Here is a 25,156-nt window from a genome sequence, read left to right as displayed (position 1 = left end):
TTAACTATGCATACTAAATCTGTAACAATATTTATTAGTAATCATGATCGGACTGCAGCTAGTATTGCAACCTCCATTATGTAAAAGTCTTAAGATTATGCATCAGTTTTATGCAATACAGTTTAACTCTCCAAAACATGATAAAAAATTTTTTAATTTAAAATTACATTTTCTCTGCTGAGCAATTAATTAAACAGATAAACACAAGCTAAAAGAGGTTTAAATGAAAATTATATTATGACTGAAATATTTAACACCATAAAATGGATAAAAAATATCAACGAATAAAGATTTAAGAGATATAAAATGTTTTATATGATAAATGTATGTACTGTATTTTTAACTCATGATTTTTAATTGTCCATGAAAGAAACCACAACGTCATTGGAAAAATCAAGAACCTGGCAGCAAAATTAAATATTCATTTTTATGGCTAGCAATTCTACTAAGTAAACTACTAAGGCAGTCAAATTAATACGTATGGGATGTAAGCAAACAGCACAATGTTAATAACCACTTTTCTTTTAATTTACTGTTTTTTTTTGTTGTACTAAACCTGCCAAGCAAGTTTGGTTTTTTATTACATAATTGTATATAAATAAGAATATTTTCATAATTTTATAAAATACATGAAAAAAAAAATACATAATACATTAAAACTACACATTCAAGAACTAAGCAGCAAAGAAATCATTTTATAAAATACTTTAAAACATTTAAAAATGAATACTGAAAATCAGCATCAAACATGTAGGGATTTCAACAATGTAACTCAGAAAGATATCTGCAGGACATCTAGCAGTATTAATTTAGAATTCAACTATTAGACTTTTTCTTGGGTGTGTGAAATAAAAGTGTAGTCGTATTATATCAAAGATTCATCCAGACAAGCTGTGTTAATTAGAAGCTAATTTACAAATGGTGGAAAGTAAAAAGACCAATGAACAAAAAGCACTACTTTGATCTGTAAACCTGCGTTTACCTGATCTGTAAACTATGCTATAACAAAATAAAATTTAAAGCTTCAATGAGTCCAGAAAAGGCATAAAGTCAAGGTTATACCTTTTTTTAATATTAACTCTTACAAACAAATATTATTTCTACTCTATGAAGAGGAAATGGGGCAACATAAATTAATTTAATAAATTCACAAATGGAATAATTTAGTTTTCAAATAAATTGTTTTTAAAAACAGAAAATTGGCAAATTATAGATTTACAATGGTATATGATACACACTAACTCTCTTCAAATAAGTTTAAAAAAATAGTTATTACAGTTAAATCTCTTATGAAATCCTTTAAAATGAAAATAAAACAAATAACTACAGCAAGAAAATCATCGAAACAACATTTATAAAATAAAATGATTGATAATGTGATTATGTTAATTCCAAGTTTATGTAAAAAGTACTTACAAAACTTGCTTATAGAGACATATATCAACAATAATAAATGTAATAAGAAAATAATGTATTATTTACATCATACCACTGAATTGTAAATTACAACAATGATATATTATTAAAACCACTAATATACATATAAATGGTGATAAAAGTACTTACATATTTTTGGTGATTTTGAAGCATTACTTCAACAATTATTATAAGTACACATAATGTGACAGAATAACTTTGAGCAGAAAGCTTTATGCTGCTTGACTTGAAAGTGCATAATATCGACTACAATGAAGCAATTATACATAAAAATATTGCTAAGTGCTATTTATAACTGTTAAATTGAATTTGGTGATCCTAACATATTTTTATTTTTGTGAAAATCAAATAAAAATCTTGTATAATCTTAAATATATTATTATATATTTATTTACAATGTTTGCGAATATCAATCTATCTTTATTGATTTGTGTAAGAACAGTCTGTGTTATCCTATAACACAGACTTCCCTAAGTATAAGTGTTATAGGGAATTTCAAGAAACCAAGTCTAACACATTAAATAGTAATTTTTCATAGGAATTTAATTGCGTTGAACATAAACTTTGAACTAGAAAATTAGTTTACTGTGGATTACGGGGTCCAATTTTACAATGTCTTAATTCTAATTGACTGGTAAATGGCAATAGCAATGTTTGTAAAAAATAAAGCAATTTTTTTTTTTTTAATTTTTATTTTAATGGGAATTTTTTAAAGCTTTTTAAATATTTAAACTATATAAGAGTTAAAAATTAAGAGAATTTAGTCAAGCAATTTAAATAAATTCTTCAGTTAATAATCAGAAATAAACAAGGAAATGAATTTTAACTACTAAAGACAGAAATTCTGAAATCCACATGATTTCATGAGCTAATAAAAGTCCATTTATAAGTAAATAATCACAGCTTTCAGTCTACCTAGAACTTCTATAAGAAATAAAACATTTTTTAGATTGTTAAATTTCTAATAGTGAAAGTTTTATCTCTTACGATGAGTTGCCCTATTCAATTATCTCGCACATTTCACACATGTTATGTGTTGAGAATAACAACTACATAAAAGCAACATAAACAAATTTTTAGCAGATGCCATCTGAAGAAGAAGAAACAGAAGAGGGAAATTAAAAAACTCAATGTAAAACAGTAGTCCATCAAATTTATAAAAAAAAAACATGCAAATAAAACATGATATTAATTCATTGAATCATGGTAATCTAAGTTTAAAAATGCTAAATTTACATTCCAAAAGTTTTTAAGGGAACATGGAATCTAATAACTAAATTATCATAAAGAATAATGAACACATTACATAGATCGAAACAAAGGAGAATTATCAATGATTAAAAATAATGCACATGCAAACCCAAAGAAAAAATCACTTTTTTCAGCCAAAAATAAACTGAAAAATTTTTAATTAAAAGAAAAACATAAAAATATATAAACATTGAATATAATTAAGCACTTACAATTATCATCAGTGCATCCAGATGATTCATCTTTACAATCTGATAATCCAGCAGTTCCAGGCAAATTCTCCATATTATCACTTCCAACTGAATCCATATGACCCCATTTATTGGATAGACCGTTTTCAGATGAACGTCGCTGTTTACGTTTCCTCTTCCTCACAGGAAGAAGAGGATTGTCATCTCGAGATAAACCATCATCAGAACCAACAGTCATTGACTGGCACATCATTTTCTATATTAAAAAAAAAAAAAATTAAAATACCATCTCTTTCCTTAAATTAAAACTCACAAACTGAATGAGATTCTACATTTTCTGTAACCTGTAGTACTATTTAAATTCACAGTCTACACTAGCTACATCCAACCGTAAATTCTTACCAGGCCAATAAAATTCTACTTATTTGAAGCAAGCTGCAATCAAAATTATTACAAGTAAATTTAAATTCAATAATAATAATTGGAACTCTTCAGAAAATGTTAGGTCCAATAAGGTTTTAACTCAAATATTTTTACATGCAATAATAATTAAATTATCATCATCGTATGGTGTTCTACCTGTTGGTAAGTCCTTGGCACCACCGCTGTCTCCGTTTCTGCGAGACCTGTGCCACTGCTTTCCTTTTCGACTTTTGATAACCTTCATTAATCTTTATGTTATTTATTAACTTCAGCCTCTTCCTTCCTCTTCTTTTTTTCAATTTCAATGGAGCCATCAAGAAATGTATTTACTATTCCTTTTCCTCTAATGACATGGCCTATCCAGTTTCCATTCCACCTTCTGATAGTTGCCAAAATTGCACTATATTCATTTATTCTTCTTAATACTTCAACTTTATTTATTCTGTCCACCCACTTCATCCTCTTTCCAGACTCACATCTCAAAAGCCCCAATCTTAATTTTTCCTTTTTCCCCAGTGTCCATGTTTCACTGGTGTAAAAAAATAAAATCCAAACATAGCATTTTGCCAATCTCTTCCTCAAATTCAGATCCAAGTTGCTGCAGAGTAGGTTTTTCTTTCTAAAAAAGGCTTCCTCTGCCATTGCAATTCTTCTCTAAATCTCTTCTTTACTCCTACAGTTTTCAGTTAGTACTGTCCCAAATATCTATATCTTTCAACTTGTTCAATTTTTCCTTCAGGTGTTACGACATCCATATCTTCCCTCTTATTCATCTTATAACTTTTGTTTTTCTCATATTTATTTTCATCCCAAATTCCAATGCTTTTATCATTCCTGGTAATATCTGAGCGTCTTTAGCTATAATCATCAGCAAATATGATGCAATTTATTTCTTCCAACTATGCTTACTCCTTTTTTGCCACCCGATATTTCTTGACGTAAAGAGTGAACAGCATTGGAGATAAACAGCAGACTTGCCTCACTCCTCTGCTAATTCTAATCAGTTTGTGAGATACTCATTTATTTTCACATCTGCTTTTTTCTTCATATATAATTCTCTGAGCAGTCTCCTATCCTTCCAATCAATTCTCTTTTCTTTCAGAAGTCTCAAATAACTTTTCCCACTATACTGTTAAATGCCTTTTCCATATCTACAAAACACAAGCTCAATCATCTTCCTCTTTCAAAACATCTCTCTCCAATCATTCTGATAAGTTCAAAAGCTTCTCATTTTTTCCCTTTTCTAAATCCAAACTGTTTGTCTCAGTATTCTCCTCCATTTTTGTAATCAATCTTCTTTTTATAACTCTCAGCCATTATTTTTGCAGCATGTGACATAATAAAATTATATGTATTTATTATTTTATGCAATGTGATATTTTACATCATTTATAAAATCAAATTTTAATGATAATACTAAATACTAACATAAACATTATACTGTTTTTCTTAATTACTGGAAATATTTTTTTTCAATTAAATCTAATTTTTTAATTCCACAGGTAATTTAGAGAAGGTAAAACACAGTTGATTTGTCAGATTCTTATTTGTTACTCTGTTGTGATTTTTGAACTTCACAATTTTCTATTCTGAAAACGTGGGTTCCAAATAGTAGCTGTAACACAGAGTGCTAGTTGTTTCAAATTAGGAAACTTATCTTCTTGGATAAATTTTTGGTAAAATTTAAGTTTATTTAATTCAAACGTGTATTTCAAATCAATACTTGATCGGGAGGTCTATCAATTCTAACTAAGTTTTCTAGAGCAGATACCACCTCAATGTTAAAAGGACAATATCATTACATTTCACATTTTCTGAAGATAGGCATATCTGTGTTCAAAACCTGTGCGCAATTTTTTTAACTTCATTCATGTACATAGAAAAGTATTTCTGGTTACTTTTAATATTATTTAATAATGGAAAGTGCATTAATTTTGTTTGATTTTAGTAGTTTTTCATAAAGCTTTAATTTCACTATGAATGCTTTTATATGTTGATAGCAATTTGTAACTTATTTCATATGATTAAGTTCATTTAATTTTGTTTGTTTGTTAGAAAACATAATTAGAAGTCATTGTTAATTGTGGAATTCCACAATATTGCACCCACTTTCGTTTTTAAAAACAAAAATCTCCTCTATTAAAATCCAAAATCTTTGCAAGCATCTTCTGCAGCTAAACCATAGGAATTTTTGCTTAGAAAATCAAATTTCAATTTCTAATTAGTAGCAGCAAAGCTGGGACTATAAATATGAGGCTTTCAATAAATTATAATACACAAAAAGGAAACCTATTATGACAGTGAAGTAACAATTTCAAGCAGAATTCAAGAATGATCTACTTGCTTACAGCAGTACTATTGAGTGATATGATAAATTTTTGAAATAGGCTGTGAACAATCATTTTCCTGGTAGAACAACCAGTTCAAGTAAATCGACAGAACTTTTAAAAAGCCCAGAGGAATCGCCTCTGAAAATTCATCAAACAAGCAAGCTTACAACTCAGCATCTTATACTCAATAGTTTGTGAATTTTTCAGAGTGAATGTTAGGTCTAACAAGCATCAATGATGAAGGCTCTAGATACTGACAAATAAGAAACGCAACTTTAATTTTGCATCAAGATGCTGGAGAAGTTTGAACCTGACAGACTGACAGAATCACTCATCTTTAACAACAGAAGAACCTGCTACTACAATGTGGAACTGAGAATCACTGCAATATGCAAATATGAAGGAATGAAAATCCCCACCGAGTTACTGAACATAAGGTTTGTGTGAGGACAAAGATGAAAATGTTTTGTGCTGTTTTAAAGGTCAAGATGCAAGGGACATTTTTCTTTGAAGAGTCTACCACTTCTTTACTACCACCCTTAAAGTTAATGTACTTGGATAAATTGGAAAACTGGTAACAGATTTATACATACGCTCTTTAACAATCAATGGCGATTTTGAAAGTAAGAGCAAATAAGGTGAGAATTAGCATGCCATCACTTTGAAATGTAATAAATCTGAAGTGCTACTCAGAAAAGATCTATACATGGATTAAATATGAGATGGAAAGCATATTACATAAAGACCAACTTGATTTCAGAAAGAGTGTGAATACAAGACAGAAATTATTTTGATTAATTTTACTATCTGAATCATTTGAAAGGCATGTGAAACAAAAAAATTTGAAGACATTTGAACTTCAGTGATTGATGAGCACCATTCTGAACTTCTGATTGAAGATTTATAAGTTTCTGATACAAGTATTTTTGTTGCCTATAGTATAACATCTTTTGGCATTTAGTCACATGATAAATCTTCATGGGATGATCGAATTAGTTTTGCTTACAAGAATAATCTGTGTTATTTTGTTCTGAAGAATCTTAATAATTTTCAAAGCATGTTATCATTGTTAAATATTTATTATGTTTATAGATTCTCTCATTTAAAATATATTAAATCATAAATAAGACTACTTCAAAAAATGATTAATTTTTGGGGTATAAAACAATTTTTTAATTGTATTATCAGTTTTAAAATCAAAATTGCTGTAAAAGCATAATTAAATAATTACAGATTAATATTGTACAGATATCCATAATTATAAAATAATTTAATTTTATAACTCACTAGATACAGCAGTTGGGGAATCATATTCTTTGTTGGAGCAAAGTTTTCCAACCTGAGATAATTGAAATAATGTATACTGGTATTGGGAAAAAATTAATGACTATAATATATTATTGTTATATTAATAATGCAATATCATTAGATTGTTAATGCAATAATTATATTGTTAAACAATATAAATAAAATATAAATGATGTATACACATGGCTGAATGAACTTACAAATTGATAATCTAAGGTATATTAAGAAAAAGAAGAACAAAACATCTCATATGGTAAAAATATGAATGTAAAACATGTTATAATCAGTGAAACTGGCCTAGATTAATAGCCGAAGTTATCAGGCTAATAATTTAGGCAAGAGAAGTTGACTAAATTATTATTTTTGAAAAATAAGAAATAATGCTGTTGATATTTTCAAATTTTATGTACTCATTCTGGAAATTTGTAAAATTTCAGCAGCAATGGAGGTATTTGAGGCAGTTTACATCTAATTTAGTTACCTTATAGAGTTCACGTAAACAGATTGCGTGTATGAGTGTTCAGGTGGCCAATTCACAAGCATCTCCTGTAAATACTGATGTATATAAAAGAAATTATGGGACGTAACCATGGACTATTATATTTTGCAAAATTTATAAATATATTTTAAATTTAAATAAATTCAGACACATTAAATGATCAATGAATATTTCTTACCTTGTTGGGCTCATCTGATAACCCATGAGTACATTATCCTTTAAAATGTTTATCGTTATGTAGTTCCTTGAGTTTCTTAAGAATTATGAAATAGTCAATTGTCCCTAACAGTTCTCTAATATTTAACATTAAATTTCTATGATAATGAACAAATAATAAATTAAATTCAGTTTTCATCATCTGATTGCGAGAAATCCATACTGCTATCAGTATTAAGAGATACAATGAGGCTCAATTTTGTTTTCTATTATATTATCCAATTCCCAATAATTTGGTTCAACAGTATCTTTTACATGTTTATACAGCTTTTTCATTCCTGCTGGTAATCAAATGAAAAAATGTTTAACAGAACTGAATAGGTTTTAATAGAACTGAGAATACATAACATTATACAAACGTTTGATTACATGACTACTATAAAACTAATTATATGGTGACTAATATATGAGTAATGATTATAGTGTTGTGTATAGATATAGCCATGCTGTGACAGCAGAATCTTGACAAACTCACTCACACAAACATAACATTTGTTTATTCTTCACTCTATAAGCTAACTGAATATAGTATGGTATAATGCATGAAAGAGAATACAAATTCATAAAAAAATCCATGGTCTGCTGATTTTTTTATGACAAAATGTCAGCGAATCAAATTTTTAAAATCACTACTGCATTATACCCTACCACTGGATATATTTAAGGCTTAAAAATCTTTTTTCTAGAACAAACTTTTACTAGAGGCAATATGGAAGTTGTTCTTTTTTTACCTCTCATCCAACTTCTACAATGAAGTAAGCAAAGCAACAAATACATGGGTTTACAGAGTTATTTGAAATAATAATTAATGATATTTATAATCTAATCATATGAAATACCAATGTGCACAAAGATTTGAAATATTATTTTACAACCTCTGAGGTAAGAGTTGCTGGTGAAAGTGCTTGTATATCAAGGCAATGAGCAGCCTGCAATAATGAAGGAAGCTGGTTCGGATCAACACTGACTTCACCTTGGTAGACAAATTGCAATAAAGCTTCCAAATCATGTGCTGTAACTCCAGCCAACATTACAACAGGGTGCTGACAACCTGTACTCTACAAAAAAGCAAAATAATGCATGTACATATATTTGTAACTTGTAATAATATATGTACTAAGAAATAATGGATGTACATAAGTTTGCAACTTACTTAAAAATAAGTTCAAATATAAATTCAGAGACCACACCTTTTGGTCTCTAAATATATATATTTAATTTTAAAGTAACAACAGACTAAAGCCCAATTATCCCATAAGTTAGATAATGATGAAACACATTTTTTATTGAATGAAAAATGCCAGGCCGGTTATAAATTTGAAACAAGAACCTTCAAGATGTTAACACTTGACACAGGGGTTGATTGAATTAATAATAAAATCATATAAAAGTAAGAGTGGTCCAGAAGTCAAAGTACAGCTTATTATTTCAGAAGCTGTAAAGAAAATGAAACATTTAGATACACCAATGTAAATTAGGTATGAGGGCCCATCTTTGGCGCATAACACAACAATGGCTGCAATTCTGAATCGCCGTCCACTTATTTAAACAAAAAGGGGATCATGTAACATATCAAAACAGATTGAAATTATACCAGGAATTCATTTCTGCAATCAGATTTCACATAACAGTTATGGTGTAGAAGTTATTGGCATCCAAAAGTTTGAAAATTTTATTCTTTTGCAGGTGACATATGATGGCTTTGACGAAGCAAGAGCGAATTGAGGTGATCCTGATGAATGGTGAACGAAGCAGTTGAGTTGTTGCAGCAGATTTCAACAGGTGCCACCCAGAGAGACCACCAGCTTCACATAACACTGTTGCATGCCTCATATACAAATTCAAGGAAACTGGAAATGTTTGACAGGCGATGTAGTGATTGTCCCAAATCTTTCACTGATGAGACAAGCTCGACGACGGTTTTGGCTGCCTTTGTGAGGAGCCCACAATGCAGCACTCAACATCTTGCAAATGAAATTGGTGTTAATTGTTCCTTCATTCTCATATTCTTCATAGCAACAAATAGCACCCATTTTAGATGTAAATACTGCAAATCTTTCTGAGGGTGATCCAGACAGATGTGTTGAGTTTTGTATATGGGCAATACGTCAATATCAGAACAACCCTACATTCCCACAGAGTATCCTATTCAGTGACGAGGCAATGTTTTACGTCAGTGGCGAGGTGAACCAGCAGAATCATCTATATTGGTGTGATGAAAATCCCCAGTGGATTGACCAATCCAATGTAGTTGTTGGTGTTAAAATTATGGTGTGGTGTGGGATACGGGGTACCCACGTGGTTGGACCAATCTTCATTGATGGAACCCTTAATTCCAAGTGGTACTTGGACATGCTGAGACACTGTCTTTCCTTCCCTTTTAAATGAAGATGGACATTCCCTTTGTTTTTTCAACAATTTGGAGCTCCGCCACACTTTGGGCTAAATGTTCATCAGTAGCTTGATGTCCAGTTGCCTGGGCAATGGATTGGTCGATGTGGCCCAGTAGAATGATCACCAAGATCACCCAACCTTACACCTATGGAGTTTTATTTGTGGAGGCATTTGAAGAAACTTGTTTACGCAGAGCAGATTTGTGATGTTCATCATCTGCAACAAAGAATTACACTGTGCTGCACAGAAACTGCACCAGAAGTACTTCTGCGTGTGTCTGCTTACTGGAGTTATGCATTCAACAAAATGGTTGACATATTGAACACATCATGTAGACCTCTACTGTCAGTTTTGGATGCCAATAACTCCTACACCGTTAAACTATACACCTATAAAATCTGATTGCAGAAATGAATTCCTGGTAAAATTTCAATCTGTTCTGATATTTCACATTACCCCCTTCTCATTTAAATAAATGGATGGTGATTCAAAATGGCAGCCATTGCTGTGTTATGCCCCAAAGGTAGGCGCCCTCATACCTAATTTACATTGGTGTATCCAAATATTTCATTTTCTTTACAGTTTCTAAATGATACGCTGTACTGCAACTTTTGGACCAACTGTATAATCATAACCCCCACACCAACTTGTCACAGAACTGAATAATTACTAAATTATTACTGTCCTAGTTCAATATTTCTCACCAATCATCCCTTTCCCTTGATTATCCTTATTCCAGTTCATTGGTTTTCTGGGTGTCGATTTGGTCCTGCTACAATTACATGTGAGAATTCTGGAATTTTAAGGAGACATTATATCTGTGGGTGTTATCTTGAAGGTCTACGCCTGTAGACTGGCTACAGCTTTTTGATAGTCACCTACAGACTATTGGTGAAAAAAAAATTCCGTTTTCAGTCTAGTAGCCACACAGTAAACTTGAATGTGGGAGGAGGCTGGGAAAAAACTTGAGACAGAGACGCACTCTCATTACTCATGTAGTTTCTAATCAAATAAGCATTGTTGTATATATCCGATTGAAAATTCTTTTCTAAAAAAAAAACTCAGTATGGGATATTCCTCTTATCAAAATGGATTTTATAAAATGTCATTCAGCTTTTATTGGCTTTAATTAGATTAGTATTCTTTAAATTAAATTCACTACAAATTTTTTTTAAAGTTTTGTTTGATTGTTTGCGATTAACAACAATTTTTACAGAAAAAATTACTAGATACAGTTTTGAGAATAATTTTTTTCAATAATGTGTTAATAAGAGTCTTGGCATAATATTATTTGACCCTTACAGAAGAAATCTGGGCAAAATTTTTCGCTAGCCATCACTTGAAAACAAAGTTTTTTTTTCAGATCTATGTTTATACGAACTTTTTTATCATCAAAATGATAATGATAATTTGTCTTTATCAAGAGAAGATTATGCCTATAAGTATGACAGAAACTTCTTGAAAGACCTGTACATTAAATTTAACACGGTAATATCCAGCTGTTTGCAGCTACCATGTATCTAATTACTTTCCAGGCTTAATTTAGAGAATTTTTTCTGTTCTGTTATTTTTCTTCTTTTTTTTAAAAAAATAATCTAAGTATTAAAATTATGGTTTAGATATTAATTTTATATGATTAATGTAACCTTTTTTTAATTGTTTGCTTTGTTATAATATTTAACAATACTTTTTATTACAGTAGTTACAACACTGTTTGACTTCACTAGTTGAGGTTAAATGATTCTTTGTTCTTTTTTACTTACTTTAGCTCAGTTTTGTTACTAAGTAGGATATTAGTTATAAGTAATGTTTATATTAATTACAACATCAAATAGTAGGCCATTTACCAATACCAACATTTATAAAGAAAATTTTTTTTTTAGAAATTACTATAACAAGGAGGTATGTGAAAAAGACTATGTTGAAGGGTCTATTTACTGTATGTGACATTACTGTTAGTAACTGCAAATTCTGTGAGTGACTGTAATTTGTAGTGTATACAGAAGTAAATATATTCAATTGTATGTTTCAAAATGTCATTTTTCTTTTTCTTTCTTCCTCATGCATTTGGGACTCATGGTGTCATGCAGGAACTGTACATGCTGTATCTTCATTGCTTCTTATATGAGGAAATGTTAATTACTTCACTCAAAAATGGATTACAGATGTAAATAATTTAACAATCCTGGGAATCTGACTTAACACTAACTGTAAAAAACCAGAATAACATTGTATGAATATATTAACACATGCATGCACATATGTATGTTTAAATAAATAAAACTTGTTACAATCAGTATACAAAGAAAAAATCATTAGTTCTCATATAATAAAAATAATGCTAAATAAAAAACTTACCTTAAGAAGTTCCATTAGTAAAGGACTAGCAGCACTAAGAACAAGTTTATGCGCTGGAAATATTCTACCTCCAGCAGCTAAAGTAACATCAACAAGTTCTCCATGACCTCTAAGAACTTGTACAGTTGAGGCCAATGATGATCCAAACTCTGCCCAAGACAAGCTGTACATCTGAGTGCTCCCCATCTTTAATTACATAAACAATGAATTCAGAACAATACTAAAATAAATCTGTAACAAAAATAAGGGCGTTCCGAAACTTAAAGATACATAGAACACTGTATTATTCTAAAAACAAAGCCTAATTATAGAACTTTTCTAAATTAACTACAATTATATCTCAACTGAGGGCCGTAAAGATTTTTTTTAAAACTGTTTTTATTAATATATATTTTATATAAAGTAAATTACATAATGAATAACAGTCAAAAAGCGATGTAATATTTATTTTATTCAAAATAAAATAATGTTTCTAAGCCTAACTGCTTTTATGAGTGAAAATGCTGCATAACAAAATCATTGTACAATTAAGGTAACTAAACACATTAAAATACAGATTACCATCAGCAAATAATTAATTGCAACATAAGTTGCAGCTTAATTTTGGATTAGAATTCTGTGGCAATCCAATAGACCTGTATTTTTCATTTCAGATCACAATATTATTTCTATACTTGATTTTAAATAACTGCTAATGATATTGCACAGATTATATTTTACTGGCTGACTGACAAAACCCAAAATTAAAGAAAAAAATAAAAATTCAACATTTTACTCTTTTTCTTTTATTTTACTCATAACTGTACTCTTCCATTATGTATCAAGAAACACTAATATTAGTTTTCAACTGGTTTACTTTAAATCATGGCCAATAGAATAATGTTCTGCAAGTAACTGAAATTTTTTTTAATTAAATTAATTTTTTTAAATTACATTAAAAAAACTTTTCGTACAGTTAAGTTATGTGTAATAACCATTGTGCAAAGATATTTGAAATGATTTTTTTGGCTGATCACTTTTTTTTAGTTATTGTAACTACTTTTTTTTGTAGTTATTGTTATTTATATTGACTTACTTTTTATTTCAGGAGACCAGTAAGCAGTAATGTCAGCAAGGATGTTTTGAAATACACACGATCTCTATGATGGTAACATATGAACTCTGCAAGATACAAATCTATCAATCCTTTATCTACATTGCACCACATTTTGTTAGCGATTCACTAATTTCCATGAATTTTCTATATGGAGTGGACAGGAAGTACTTTTACACTGTAGTAAATCCAACTTAATTGGGCTCTATTACTGACAATTATCACTGTTGATATTGCTCATTGCTGCTGTAAAAAATGGGGAGAGTAAGCCATGGTGGGAATCATTCGGTGTGTACATTCGTGGTGGGATGGCTTTAGTCATAGTCAACTGCGGAATGATGGCAGATACAAATGCTTCACTATTGAAGAACGTTTGTTAGCTTGTGTGTGGATCCACGAACAACAAAACTCTTGTAAAACATTGGAGAACATTATAAACGACCTGTGTATTTTGGGAAACTTTCACCATCATGGCAAACGTTACTGAAATGAGAGAAGGCTTTTGCAACTGGAAGTGTTCCTGATGGACCACGCAGCGGGATGCCGAGTACTCGAGCTGAGATGTGTGGAAGCATCTATTCAACAAGCACTGATAAAATCAACGTGCAAACATTCTGCAGAGTTAGGCATTTCAAGATCAACAATGTGAGACCACATGCAGAACGATTTGAAAATTAAATGTTTTCAGTTAATGAGTGGAGTGACAATGATCTTGATAGACGGGTTTATGCATGTCAGTTATTGCTTGAACGCTTTTCGGGAGTAAACGATAAAAAAAAGTCATGTTCTCAGATGAGTGTGTGATTTAACGAAGCAGTTATAACCAAAATCTTTTTTCTGAGAGAAAGGCAATCTTCAACTTTTTCAAGAAATCGAACACTATCCACCTAGTGTTACAATTTTGGATGGAATGACAGTCGAAAATCTTCTTGGTCATTATTTTTTCAATGGCACAGTTAATCAACAAGTTGTCTGAGGAGTAGCTTCCAGAACTAACAGAAAAACGGATCGCTGACATTATTATGTTTCAGCAAAACAGTGCTCCAGCACATTTTCCTTTGAATGTTCACAGAAGTCTCAATGAAATTTTTCTGCATTGTTGGATCAGACATGGGTCAGAATCTGTACCAGCAAGAAGTCCTGACCCCCCCCCCCCCCCACTCCACCTACCAATGCAGTCTGGATTTTTGTAAAAGAAAAGATCTGAAAACACAGATACATCAACAATGAGACGCTGTTCGGTCAGTATTTGAAATAATTACCCCCGATATGTTGTTGCTGATGATCAACCAGACAGGAGACACATACAGCTGTGCTTTAAAAATGGTGGAACCCACACAGACGAGTTAGATCCGTAGAAGGTAAGCAATACCTATCCTAATAATTTCATAACTATTGTAAAGGGACTTCCTGCCCACTCTGTAGTTTGTGTAGGCTCATGTTTGGGGTCTACAAGATTTTGTGAATGTCTGGTGGACATGTTTACTAGCAGGTTTGTAATTCCCCGATGTCCCTGCAACTATCTGAAATAACTGTCAACCTCGCTTTTATGGTATTTGCTATTAGCAGCATTAAATTTTGTGTGCTTCTGTCTGGCACAGAGGCCAAAAATTCCTTACTTTCTAGTAGTAACCACTGAAAAACCGCTGCTGAGGCTATATATGATTAATATTATATTTTTGTTGTGTGAACATACTCAAGGCCAATTTCAACTGTCATATTGAGGTCCACCAGTACCAGTTGTTAATGGTATCGTGAGCACAACCTTGCCATATAAGTATTCCAGTCCACAAAAGTGTTGTGGTTGATTTCTAACCCGTGATCATAAAACTTGAATGATGCTAGGCCTTATGCCTAAAGATCAATCCATTGAATGCTTATTTGCCATAAACATCTACAAAAACAATGCAAGTTATGCAAATTTGAGATTTTTATCACCAACCCCATCAGAGTTATTTGAAGCCAAAATTTGAATTAAAAAAAAAAATTATGTTAAAAAATTCATAGAAATTTAGTACGTAAATCATCATTAATATTATTAATGGTAAAACATATAAAAAAATAATTTAAACTGTATGCCATCCCCGCCTCTTGAAAAAAATTACCAAAAGTGAAATTTTACCATTTTTCATGTTCAACTGGTAATTTTCTCATAGAAAGAAGAGGCTGATAAATAAACTAAAGGACCAATCTATTACCTTGAGAAAATATGAATAAATTGCTTTTTGCTTTACCCTTCCATGACCAATAGTTATGATTTTTTCCGTAAACCCTTACAATCACAAAAATAGGTGTGTGCACCGTAATAAAAATGGCTGCCACGGGTAAAAAAAAAATAAAAAATTTTTTGTTTTAAGGTCCTGAGATATGTAGGAAACAAGTTGGTAAGTTTCAATTTTTTTTGAATAGGTCAAGCAACCGCTTACATTTTTTTGTGTTGCTTCAAATGGATTGACCTCCAAGTGTAAATGAAGAATACTATTTTCCAAAATGGTAATTTAGAACCAATCAGAAATATATTTTGGTGTAACCGTTTAAATTCAGTATACCCCTTTCTTTGAAGCATATCCATTGATCCTGTGCACCCATTTATAAAATAATACTATGCCCCATTCACATCTATGTGGATTATGTAGAAAGTGGTGTTTCTGGGAAAACAAAACATCATTTTCATTTCTAACATGTTCAACTAAATGCACAAAATTCACGGTAGACGATGGAAAGCAAAATCAAGACTTAACAACATTGTTTACTTTATTAATAACCAGCTATATACAGATCTGTATGAACATACATAACATATACAATAACTCAATATGTTGATATCATATAAATATATTAACAAATATTAATAAAACAACTAGATAAATTAATAACCTCAATATAACTACTAGTTTAATTAATAACTTTTCTTGAAACATAATGCAAGAATACAGATATATCTACATAAAAACAGCTTTTAGTTTTTAATTTTACTTTGCAGTTTTAAATTATTACAGAAAATTCTGAAAATGTGTGGTAAAAAATAACAATAATGTGAGAATGAAATTATTTTATAAAATTTATATCTCTTCCATTAAATACTTTCATCTCATGGTTAAAGCAGTACATTAACATTTAAACTGTTAGTATCAATAAACAAGTGCAAAGTTTCAATTATCAGAATTGTACAAAATAAATACTCATGCCATACATCCCACTAATAAAGAAAATAAAGTTCTTTTCATTCTAATTTTAAGATTATATATATTGTACTGACATACAAGGCTTCTTTAAGCCATTTCCACCTCAACATCTTTGTACCCTTTGAAGTTCATCTGAATGTATCGCTATTAACATGTAGAATTCACTAAAAATAATTTTAAAATTTCTAAAACTAATTATATACGTCTACAAAATATTTTCAAATTAACTATTTAAAAATTTCTTGAACAATTTTTGTTATCCAAACATCAACCTTTCAATTTTTTCAAACACAAACAAGACCTAGTTTTATTTATTAATTTTATTTTATTTATTTAGTTTAATTTTTTAATATTGGTTAAAGCTACCTTAAAATATTCTACGTTTTATTTCTGGGCTAATTAATATTACTTTTCATCTAAAAATGAATAATACTAACCATTCATCTTTGGCCTGAAGGTAGAATGAACAAAGTATAAAAATACTTTGTTCAACTATTAATTGCAATTAATGTCTGCAATACATAAATTATTATTGACACAAAAAAGAAAAAAATAGTCTCAGTCCAAGACCAGGAAGAAACTGCACCTCTTTGAATTCGAGTTGTATATCACAGATAAAGATAAATTATACCCTTTTTTGAAAATAAATGATAAATTACTTTTTTTTACCCAAAATTAGAAGACTATTACAAAAATTGTACATTCATTGTTTTTAAAGATTTTCTTTTATAATTATCTAATTTTAGTTGCAAGCAGTAATAACATTCATTTATTTTTAATTATAATGTCTCTTTTTAAATGTAAATTACACCATAATTCATGTTTAATTATTATGTCCTGAAGTACTCATTTCATATTTTTAGTGTAGAGTATTATTATAATCACTGTTTAACATTTTACATTACTATTATCTTCAATGGAATACTATCCATGCAATTATTAATTTTATATCATCTTAGAAGCACATTGAAACAGTTTTAACTAGAATAATATCAACAACTTGTTCTAAAATACAGGCATGAATACATCAATAACTAAAATATTTTTATATTCAAAACAAAATTTTTAACAGCATTGATTAGCAGAAATGAGAATGGAATCTATGTATTTTTAAGAAATTGTTTTCTGAAAAATTCACATTTAATTTTAATATCCTACATACATATATTCTTATTATTGAAGATTGCTATTTAATTAATATTATATAATCCTTTATTTTTAATTAAGTACCTTTTGTGCGTTTTATAATTTTGCAAACAAATTTGGGGGTTAAAACAAATTAAGTGCTAGATTTTATTACTCCTTTTTGTAATACATGTGTTTTTCTTTATGAGCTATGAAAATTACCTTCACGTTTGGTGAAAATAATTCAAGCTACTTTCAGCAAAGTTTACTTTCCTAGTAAGTTTCTCTTAAAATAATTCTCAGTTTTGTAATCAATGTATGATAGATATATCTGCTGATGAGGATTATGTATGGTACATCACCACTATTAATAAAAATAATAACATTGGTAAAACATTCATATTATAAAAAAAAAATGATTACATATTATTATAAGCAATTTGTGAAACAGGTACATCCCGGAAAAATTTATATAAAAAATATTTATAATCCTAACATAATAAGAAACTGAAAAATAAATTCGTTTTTAATATTCGACGGATAAAAGTAATAATTATAATTACAGATATTTAAAATTACAGCCTACCTTTATTCTCTTACAGAATCCGATACTTCATATTAATAATAATAATAATAATAAAAATGTACGAGGGCATCTAGATAAAGCATAGCATCAGACAATAGGATCAATGGTGACAGTACTACGAAACTACTCGCCTACCGAAGGGTGCAAATAGAAACAGTGCGATTATTGTAGCAAACCAAACGAAGGGAGTAAAAATTTATCAAAATAAACGAAAGTTTTCTAATTTCAGAAGTAGACCACCACCATTTGTGTGCTACTTGTTTAAAAGTTAAAAAAATAATAATTACAAATTAAACTCTCAGTACCCAACTTACATTAAAATAATATCTTGAAAACCAATAACTCCCAACGAAGCTTCCTTGCTTTTTTCAGTAAAACACAAAAAATGTTCTTAATTTAATTCAAGCAAAACAAATTCTGCTTCAAAATCATCAATACACCACACCACACCAATACAATCATCCCCACTGGAGCAATACGATTACATTAAAAAAATCTTGCAATCAAATGAGAGTATGAAAATTAATCATAATTGTTGATAAAAATATGTTATCATTTCTTTGAAATTTTTTTTTTTCATAAAGAACAAGAAACCTTATTTACTTTTTATAATCAATAAATATGTTAAACCAAAATTTTGACAAAACTATTGTTCTGTAGAAAAAATGAATTTATTAATGTAAAATCTTCGCATATTAAAGTTAGAATGCGTTTGTTTGAGGAGTGAAAGTAAAATTCAACAAAAAATGTTTAATTAATGAATATTACAGTATACTTTCTACCCACTTACGTTATGAAGTTGGCTGTGATAAGTTTTGACGTTTACATTAAACATAACCTCCTTAATATTTTTGGTTTCGTGGGTTTCTTGTTATCTTTTTTGTATCGCTTCGTTAATGTTTTAAAATGACTTATTGACTTGAAATAAAGGTATTAAAAATTTATTTTTGTTTTCTTTCAAAGTACTTTTTCCCTTCGAAAATAATTATATAAACTTATGTTTGTTTCTATAACGATTATTACCTAGACATAAATTTAAAAAATTTAATTTCTCCTTTAAAACAGTCTTATCAACTGTACTTGTACGTATTTAGTCTTATACAGAGGGGTAATAAGTATTGGGTGAAGGAGCTAAAATCGATATAATTTCATGTTATCCATGCATCTACTATACATATATATAAATAAACGTTTTTAATAAAGAGTTTTACAGTCGTTTTCCTTATCCCACATTACATGCTGTCTTATCAAACAACTGGTCCATTTGCTAAGTTTGCTTTTCCTCTATTTCTATTTTCTGTGTAGAAAACGTTATATTTTGGCTGATATTTCCAAACATACTTTATCAATCTTTCATCCTTCATTCGTCACTTGCAGGCGAACTACAACACTTGCTTCATAGATATTTTATGTGTTACGCTAATGTTGTCTCCCATGAGCTTTCATTTCTCACATGATCTAGTAGGTTAAATTGAGAACTTCTCTACCAGTTATAATTTCTGTTGCAAGCATCTCTACTTCTTCTTCTATGTGTTTTCTTTGTAAAATTATAAAAATTATGACCCTCCTTAACACTATCTAAAAATATGTTTTGAAAAGATCTTTATAAGACTTTTCAACAATGATCTTGAAGACAGGGCCGTTGAGGACATTTGTAAGGTGGATCAGGAACTTGTTTGATATGTGGTCAATTACAGCAGTTGGTTTATATTATGGTTATTTATTTAGTGTATTGTTTTTGTTTTATTTAGGGTTTTTATATCATCTAGTTTGTCTTCATGACTTTTACATGCTTTGTGAAAATTTTTTATGTTATGATTAATTTTTAAATGATTATTCTACATATTTGCAATAATTTTAAAAGGTTGAAATTATTATTTGTGTATAAAACAAATATTTTTTCAGTGATAAATATTTGTTCAGTTTTGTTAATATACTTCAAGTATGTTGTGTTCAGATGGTATGTTCTCAGTAATTTATGTAGTTTGATTAAAATCTCTTTAACGAATGTTAGTTTAGTTGTCAGATATATGAAATGCAGCTTTCAAGTTGCATGGAATATTTACATAACTACTTCTGTCTATAAGTGTTTAATGTTCTGCCCTATATAACATATCTTTAACAGTCAAGCATGATATAATGGTTCATCCATATGTCTAGTTATTTGTGTGCTTGGATTGGAGCGTAATTAACTATTGGATGTATCTTATTTATGAACTTTGAGTTGGGCTTGTTGATGATAGGGAATTTTTTAAAGTGATGTTTGCAATAATTATTTATTATTTTATTTTAATTTGGTGTAGGACTTTATTTATATATTGCATGTAGTGCATTATTAAATAAAATTATTATTGCATTTACTCCAGTTTTGATGCAGATGAAGTTTTGTGTGACTGGGATTTAGTTGAATTTATGAGAGTTCAATTCATGATGTTTGTAAAATTCTGGTTGTTCTGTTGCCAATGCATTGGGATCTAATTGTGCTTATTTTTGGCTGGTTGTAACTAACTTTTTTTTTTAACTTTAAAGAATTTTTTTAGTGTATTCTGTTATTTAAAAAAAAAAGATTGTGTTTAGGCCTTTGTCCAATTTGCTGAGGTTGCAAATCTAAAAGGGTACTTAAACTTATTGCATGTGCTGAATACTTCATTAGGAAGATGGGATCCATATTCATACATATTACTTTATTACATACATCAGAATCAACATGTACAAATCACTCTATATAAGTGGTATATATATATACAGATAATTAATTACAACATGTAAAAATTATAAACTCAGCTTGAACAGTTCAAAATTATAAATTCATTTAGTGCAACACATAATATAAAAATGAGCAAAAGATATAGATTACACATTCTACCTGACCACGTATAAAACTTAGATTCCTACTATTTAAAAACAGTATCATCTACCACTAAGGAAGAGACTAGATCAAAGTCTAAAAAAAAAAATGTTTGTTAGTTTATTCCAGTTATGTAGAAAACTTAGTCATGAGTTTTTTTATTATTATTATTATTATTATTATTATTATTATTATGAAAGTGTAAACATCATTTTTGTTCATGGTAGTTTGAGTGATTTCTGTCTCTTGAAATTTGTTGTCTAAACTATCAGCATATAAGAATTGACAGAAATTATCCAAATTTTTTTTACATAACACTGCTGTGAACATAAAAAATAGGTTTTGACTGATTGGCAATATCAGTTATTTAAAGGAAGAAATAATAGTGATAAAAAATTAAATAAAACTTCTTTAAAATTTAGTGAAAATTTGTTTTCAAGAATTTTTTTGGAGCATTACCATAAATTTAAAAAGCTAGTTGTTATGTTTGCATTTTTTAAAAAATAATTTTAATCATAATTATATTGTCACGCATCATTAAAGTCTAAAAATGGTTTTAAAAAATTACTTGTAATTTTACTTTAACATACCTTGTACTTATCTATTATTCTTCTTTCTAGGTAAAGAATGGGTTCTAATGGTACCACTGATATTTGGAAAAACTTGGAGGAAGATGGTGGGTAAACTTGTTTGTAGCAATTGGTACAATAATAACCATCATTATTATTATTATTTTAGTTGGCAAAAATCATCACAGTAACCTAGGAATTAAATAGATAAAATTCACATTATATATTTTTGATATGTCATCATGTAACAATTTCATTAGTAAAAAAAAAAACATTATAAAAGCAGCTTGCTTGTATTTTATGTATTTATTTATCTTTAATGTCGCATTCTTAGTAATGTTTATGGAAAGTTATAAAACAATTGTGAGCTTTAACTTAAATTACCAATTAATCTAATTTCTAGCAGATTCTTAACTCAAGAGAAAACTAAAAATTAATAACATTTATGTAGTAGATTCCTGTTTTCATTCTACAAGCCTGTCTTCAATCCTAAAAATTATTTTTTCCACTCTTTTATAGGCACAATCTTAACTATGTCCTTGGATAGTTTTTATTTTATGGGCTTTTATTTTTACAGATAAATTATATATTTACCATATAAGTGTAAACTTCTGATTGTAATAAAACATAAAAATACTATTATTCAGTGTTGTACATGAAAGGCTGAGGTACTACCACTCTTCTATGGAAGGTAGCATTATTATTATTATTACTTAATATTTTCTAATTGTACATTAAAAGAAAATCATTCGTGAAAATTTTAGTTATTATGTTAGTATAGTTTTTATTCATGGTATTTAAACAAATTTATTTAAATTAAAGTTTATTTTATTTGCTGCTTTTTGAAAACACTTATATATGCACTCTTGTCAAAAAGCTCAGATGTAATTAAATAACAGAGGCCTTTGTACCAACAAACAGGGTTAGCCTGAAGCCATAGAAAAGCAAGCAACTGCTTGAGACAGCAAAATTTTGAATACAGATTACCATCAGTTTACTGCTGATTTTCATCTTTTCTAATAATATATGTTGTAGATGAAAGTAACAAAAACTGAATTGTGAACTTATTGTATGATTAAGCACTTAATATATCTAGAGCATATCTAAATAAAAACTGCCACAAAAATAACCAAATAAAAAACTAATCAAGTTTGTGGTATTTAGTTAGTTAGTCACAGCTTGAATTTAACAGCATAAAAAACAAACTCTAGGCAATGGGTATGTTGTTTTATTTTCAAATTCCCATCAATATAGATGTCAATACTTAGCAGATAGTGTATTTTTTAATTGTAATAGTATATTATCTTTTAAAAACAATCATGTTTAGGTAATTAAATGCTGTACAGTTTATTTTTTGTGTATTAAAAATAGACTTATAGCCAAATCAGAGCTGTTTGGAGGAGAATTAAACATTTGAAACTGTAAGTTTGGCATTGGTTGCATACTAAAGTATGCGGATGAGCGTTGTCATGAAGAAAAACAATGCCTGAACTCAACATGTTGTGTCGTTTGTTTTGTATGGCCCTTCTCAATTTCTTCAGCATCTCGCAGTAACTTTCAGCATTAATTGTTGTGCTTTGTGCCTCTTTCCATAAAATCAACCAAGATTACACCTTTATGGTCCCAAAAATCCAATGCCAGATTCTTTGAAAAAATTGTTTGGTAGGCTTTTATGGGTTTTTGAGGAGAACTGGTGTGCCCCTACTGCATTGATTGAGATTTCGTTTCCATGTTAACAGATTTAACCTGTGTCTTATTGCCCATTACGGTATGGTCAAGGAATTCATCCTTCTTGCTATGTAACTGTGAAGGAAGGTTAGTGCTGACCCCATCCTCTTTTTTATGTGTTTGTCAGAAAGAATTTCAGGTAGAACTGATATGTAAGGAATAATATAATATAATATTCACAATATGTAAGGAAAAATCTGGATAATACTGTTATCATGAATTGATGATTAGACCTGTACTGTGTGATTGCATGGCTTAAACTTTTTCCAACAATGAAATAAACGAGTTATGTAATTAGTTTAAATACCACTTTTATTATTAATAAGCTGTATGTAATTTATATGTATCATGTTAATTAGATGAGGTTAGCAAGCATAGTTTAGGTTTGATTAGGTTATGTTGATATACTTATGATTCATTAGTACACGGAATCAACATATAATCTATGCTCGCTAACTCAAGTAATTAACAGTAATGTTTTGATTATTTAAATAAATTCAGCAATTACTGCTTGTAATCAAGTTATTTTAATACTTGATGACTTCTACAGAATAATGCTTAAGTCGTGCAGTTTTACAGTGGAATTTTCACATCGACACTTACAACAAATTCATCTATGACAATTTAGGATCGACCACTTCTTTCATTGTCATGAATGTTTATTTGACCTACCTGAAATATATGGTACATTGTCTGACCGTACTATTACTCATGATATTAACTTTATATACTGCACAAAATTCACCGTGAATTTCAACAACTGACAAGTTTTTGTGTGAAGATAACGAATTATGGCATGCACTTCATAGTTGGCAGGATTTTATATAGCAGGAGCCATTTCAAACAAGAGTTATACAGGAACAAACAAGCTTGCAATACTTCCAATAACACTATTAGAATCATACTGAACTGGTTATTCAGCTGTACAAAGATAGAATCATTATGCCCACTACTTCACACAATACCGAGGACCTGAAGTTAATTTCAAAATAACCCTCGTAATATCTATTACATTCCCCGTTATTGTGTTCACGCATGGTTTTCTTTTGTGAAGGTAAGTAAATAATTAAAAGGTTAAGTCGGAAGAATTTTGAAAAACACTTTTCTTTTGAAATGAGTCGGTCGCAGGATTTCTCGAATAATAATTAATTTTTGTGACATGGGCAAAATATGGTCAAAAACTTCTTGGAGCTGCTTAGAAGAAGTAGCAAGAAAATATACAGAAAAATTTACAATAATATCAAGTTCTGTTGATAATTACCTAGTAAACAAAAAAATAAATGAAGAAAATGTCATTGAAGAAGAGGTAAATCAAGAAACATAAACAAGTAATTTAAAAGATAAGTTGATGCTTAAATCATTGAGTACAACCAGTTGGAAAAACAGAATTGATGCAAGACCTTTTAGATATTCAGTGGAGAAATTTACAACAGTTTATATGAAATAAGTGAAAATGTTTCAATTGATGCTGCTTCTCATGAAGCAGAATCCTTAGCTAAAAAAATTAATAATTTTAATTTCATTTGCATCACCACAATTTGGCATGAAATTTTAAATAGAGTAAATGTAGTCAGTAAAATTCTGCAAAACATATCTACTGATGTGTCTCAAATGC

General features: G+C 29.4%; 2 protein-coding genes across 4 annotated transcripts in view; one reads left to right on the top strand and one right to left on the bottom strand.

Moving 5' to 3' along the window:
* LOC142320526 (uncharacterized) overlaps positions 1-18,854 on the bottom strand; it is a 49,452-nt gene extending 30,598 nt beyond the window's left edge. The window contains exons 1-4 of one of the 2 annotated variants that reach the window (XM_075358410.1): positions 18,711-18,854; positions 12,408-12,638; positions 8,531-8,713; positions 2,901-3,135 (exon numbers count right to left, since the gene is read on the bottom strand). In XM_075358410.1, coding sequence (XP_075214525.1) covers positions 2,901-3,135; positions 8,531-8,713; positions 12,408-12,593 — 604 coding nt within the window. In that variant the 5' untranslated portion in view covers positions 12,594-12,638; positions 18,711-18,854. The remainder of the gene's footprint in view (positions 1-2,900; positions 3,136-8,530; positions 8,714-12,407; positions 12,639-18,710) is intronic. The other variant, XM_075358409.1, reaches the window with a different exon arrangement.
* A 335-nt stretch (positions 18,855-19,189) lies between these two features.
* Positions 19,190-25,156, top strand: part of fws (Conserved oligomeric Golgi complex subunit 5 four way stop) — a 54,990-nt gene continuing 49,023 nt past the window's right edge. Inside the window, exons 1-3 of one of the 2 annotated variants that reach the window (XM_075358402.1) lie at positions 19,267-19,326; positions 21,865-21,920; positions 22,391-22,504. In XM_075358402.1, coding sequence (XP_075214517.1) covers positions 22,498-22,504 — 7 coding nt within the window. In that variant the 5' untranslated portion in view covers positions 19,267-19,326; positions 21,865-21,920; positions 22,391-22,497. Of the gene's footprint in view, positions 19,327-21,864; positions 21,921-22,390; positions 22,505-25,156 lie in introns of both variants that reach the window. The other variant, XM_075358401.1, reaches the window with a different exon arrangement.

This window comes from Lycorma delicatula, chromosome 2, assembly GCF_047948215.1.
Source record: "Lycorma delicatula isolate Av1 chromosome 2, ASM4794821v1, whole genome shotgun sequence".
Lineage (NCBI taxonomy): Eukaryota > Metazoa > Arthropoda > Insecta > Hemiptera > Fulgoridae > Lycorma > Lycorma delicatula.
The sequence above is the reverse complement of the archived record's forward strand: the minus strand, read 5'-3'. Positions and strand labels throughout refer to the sequence as shown.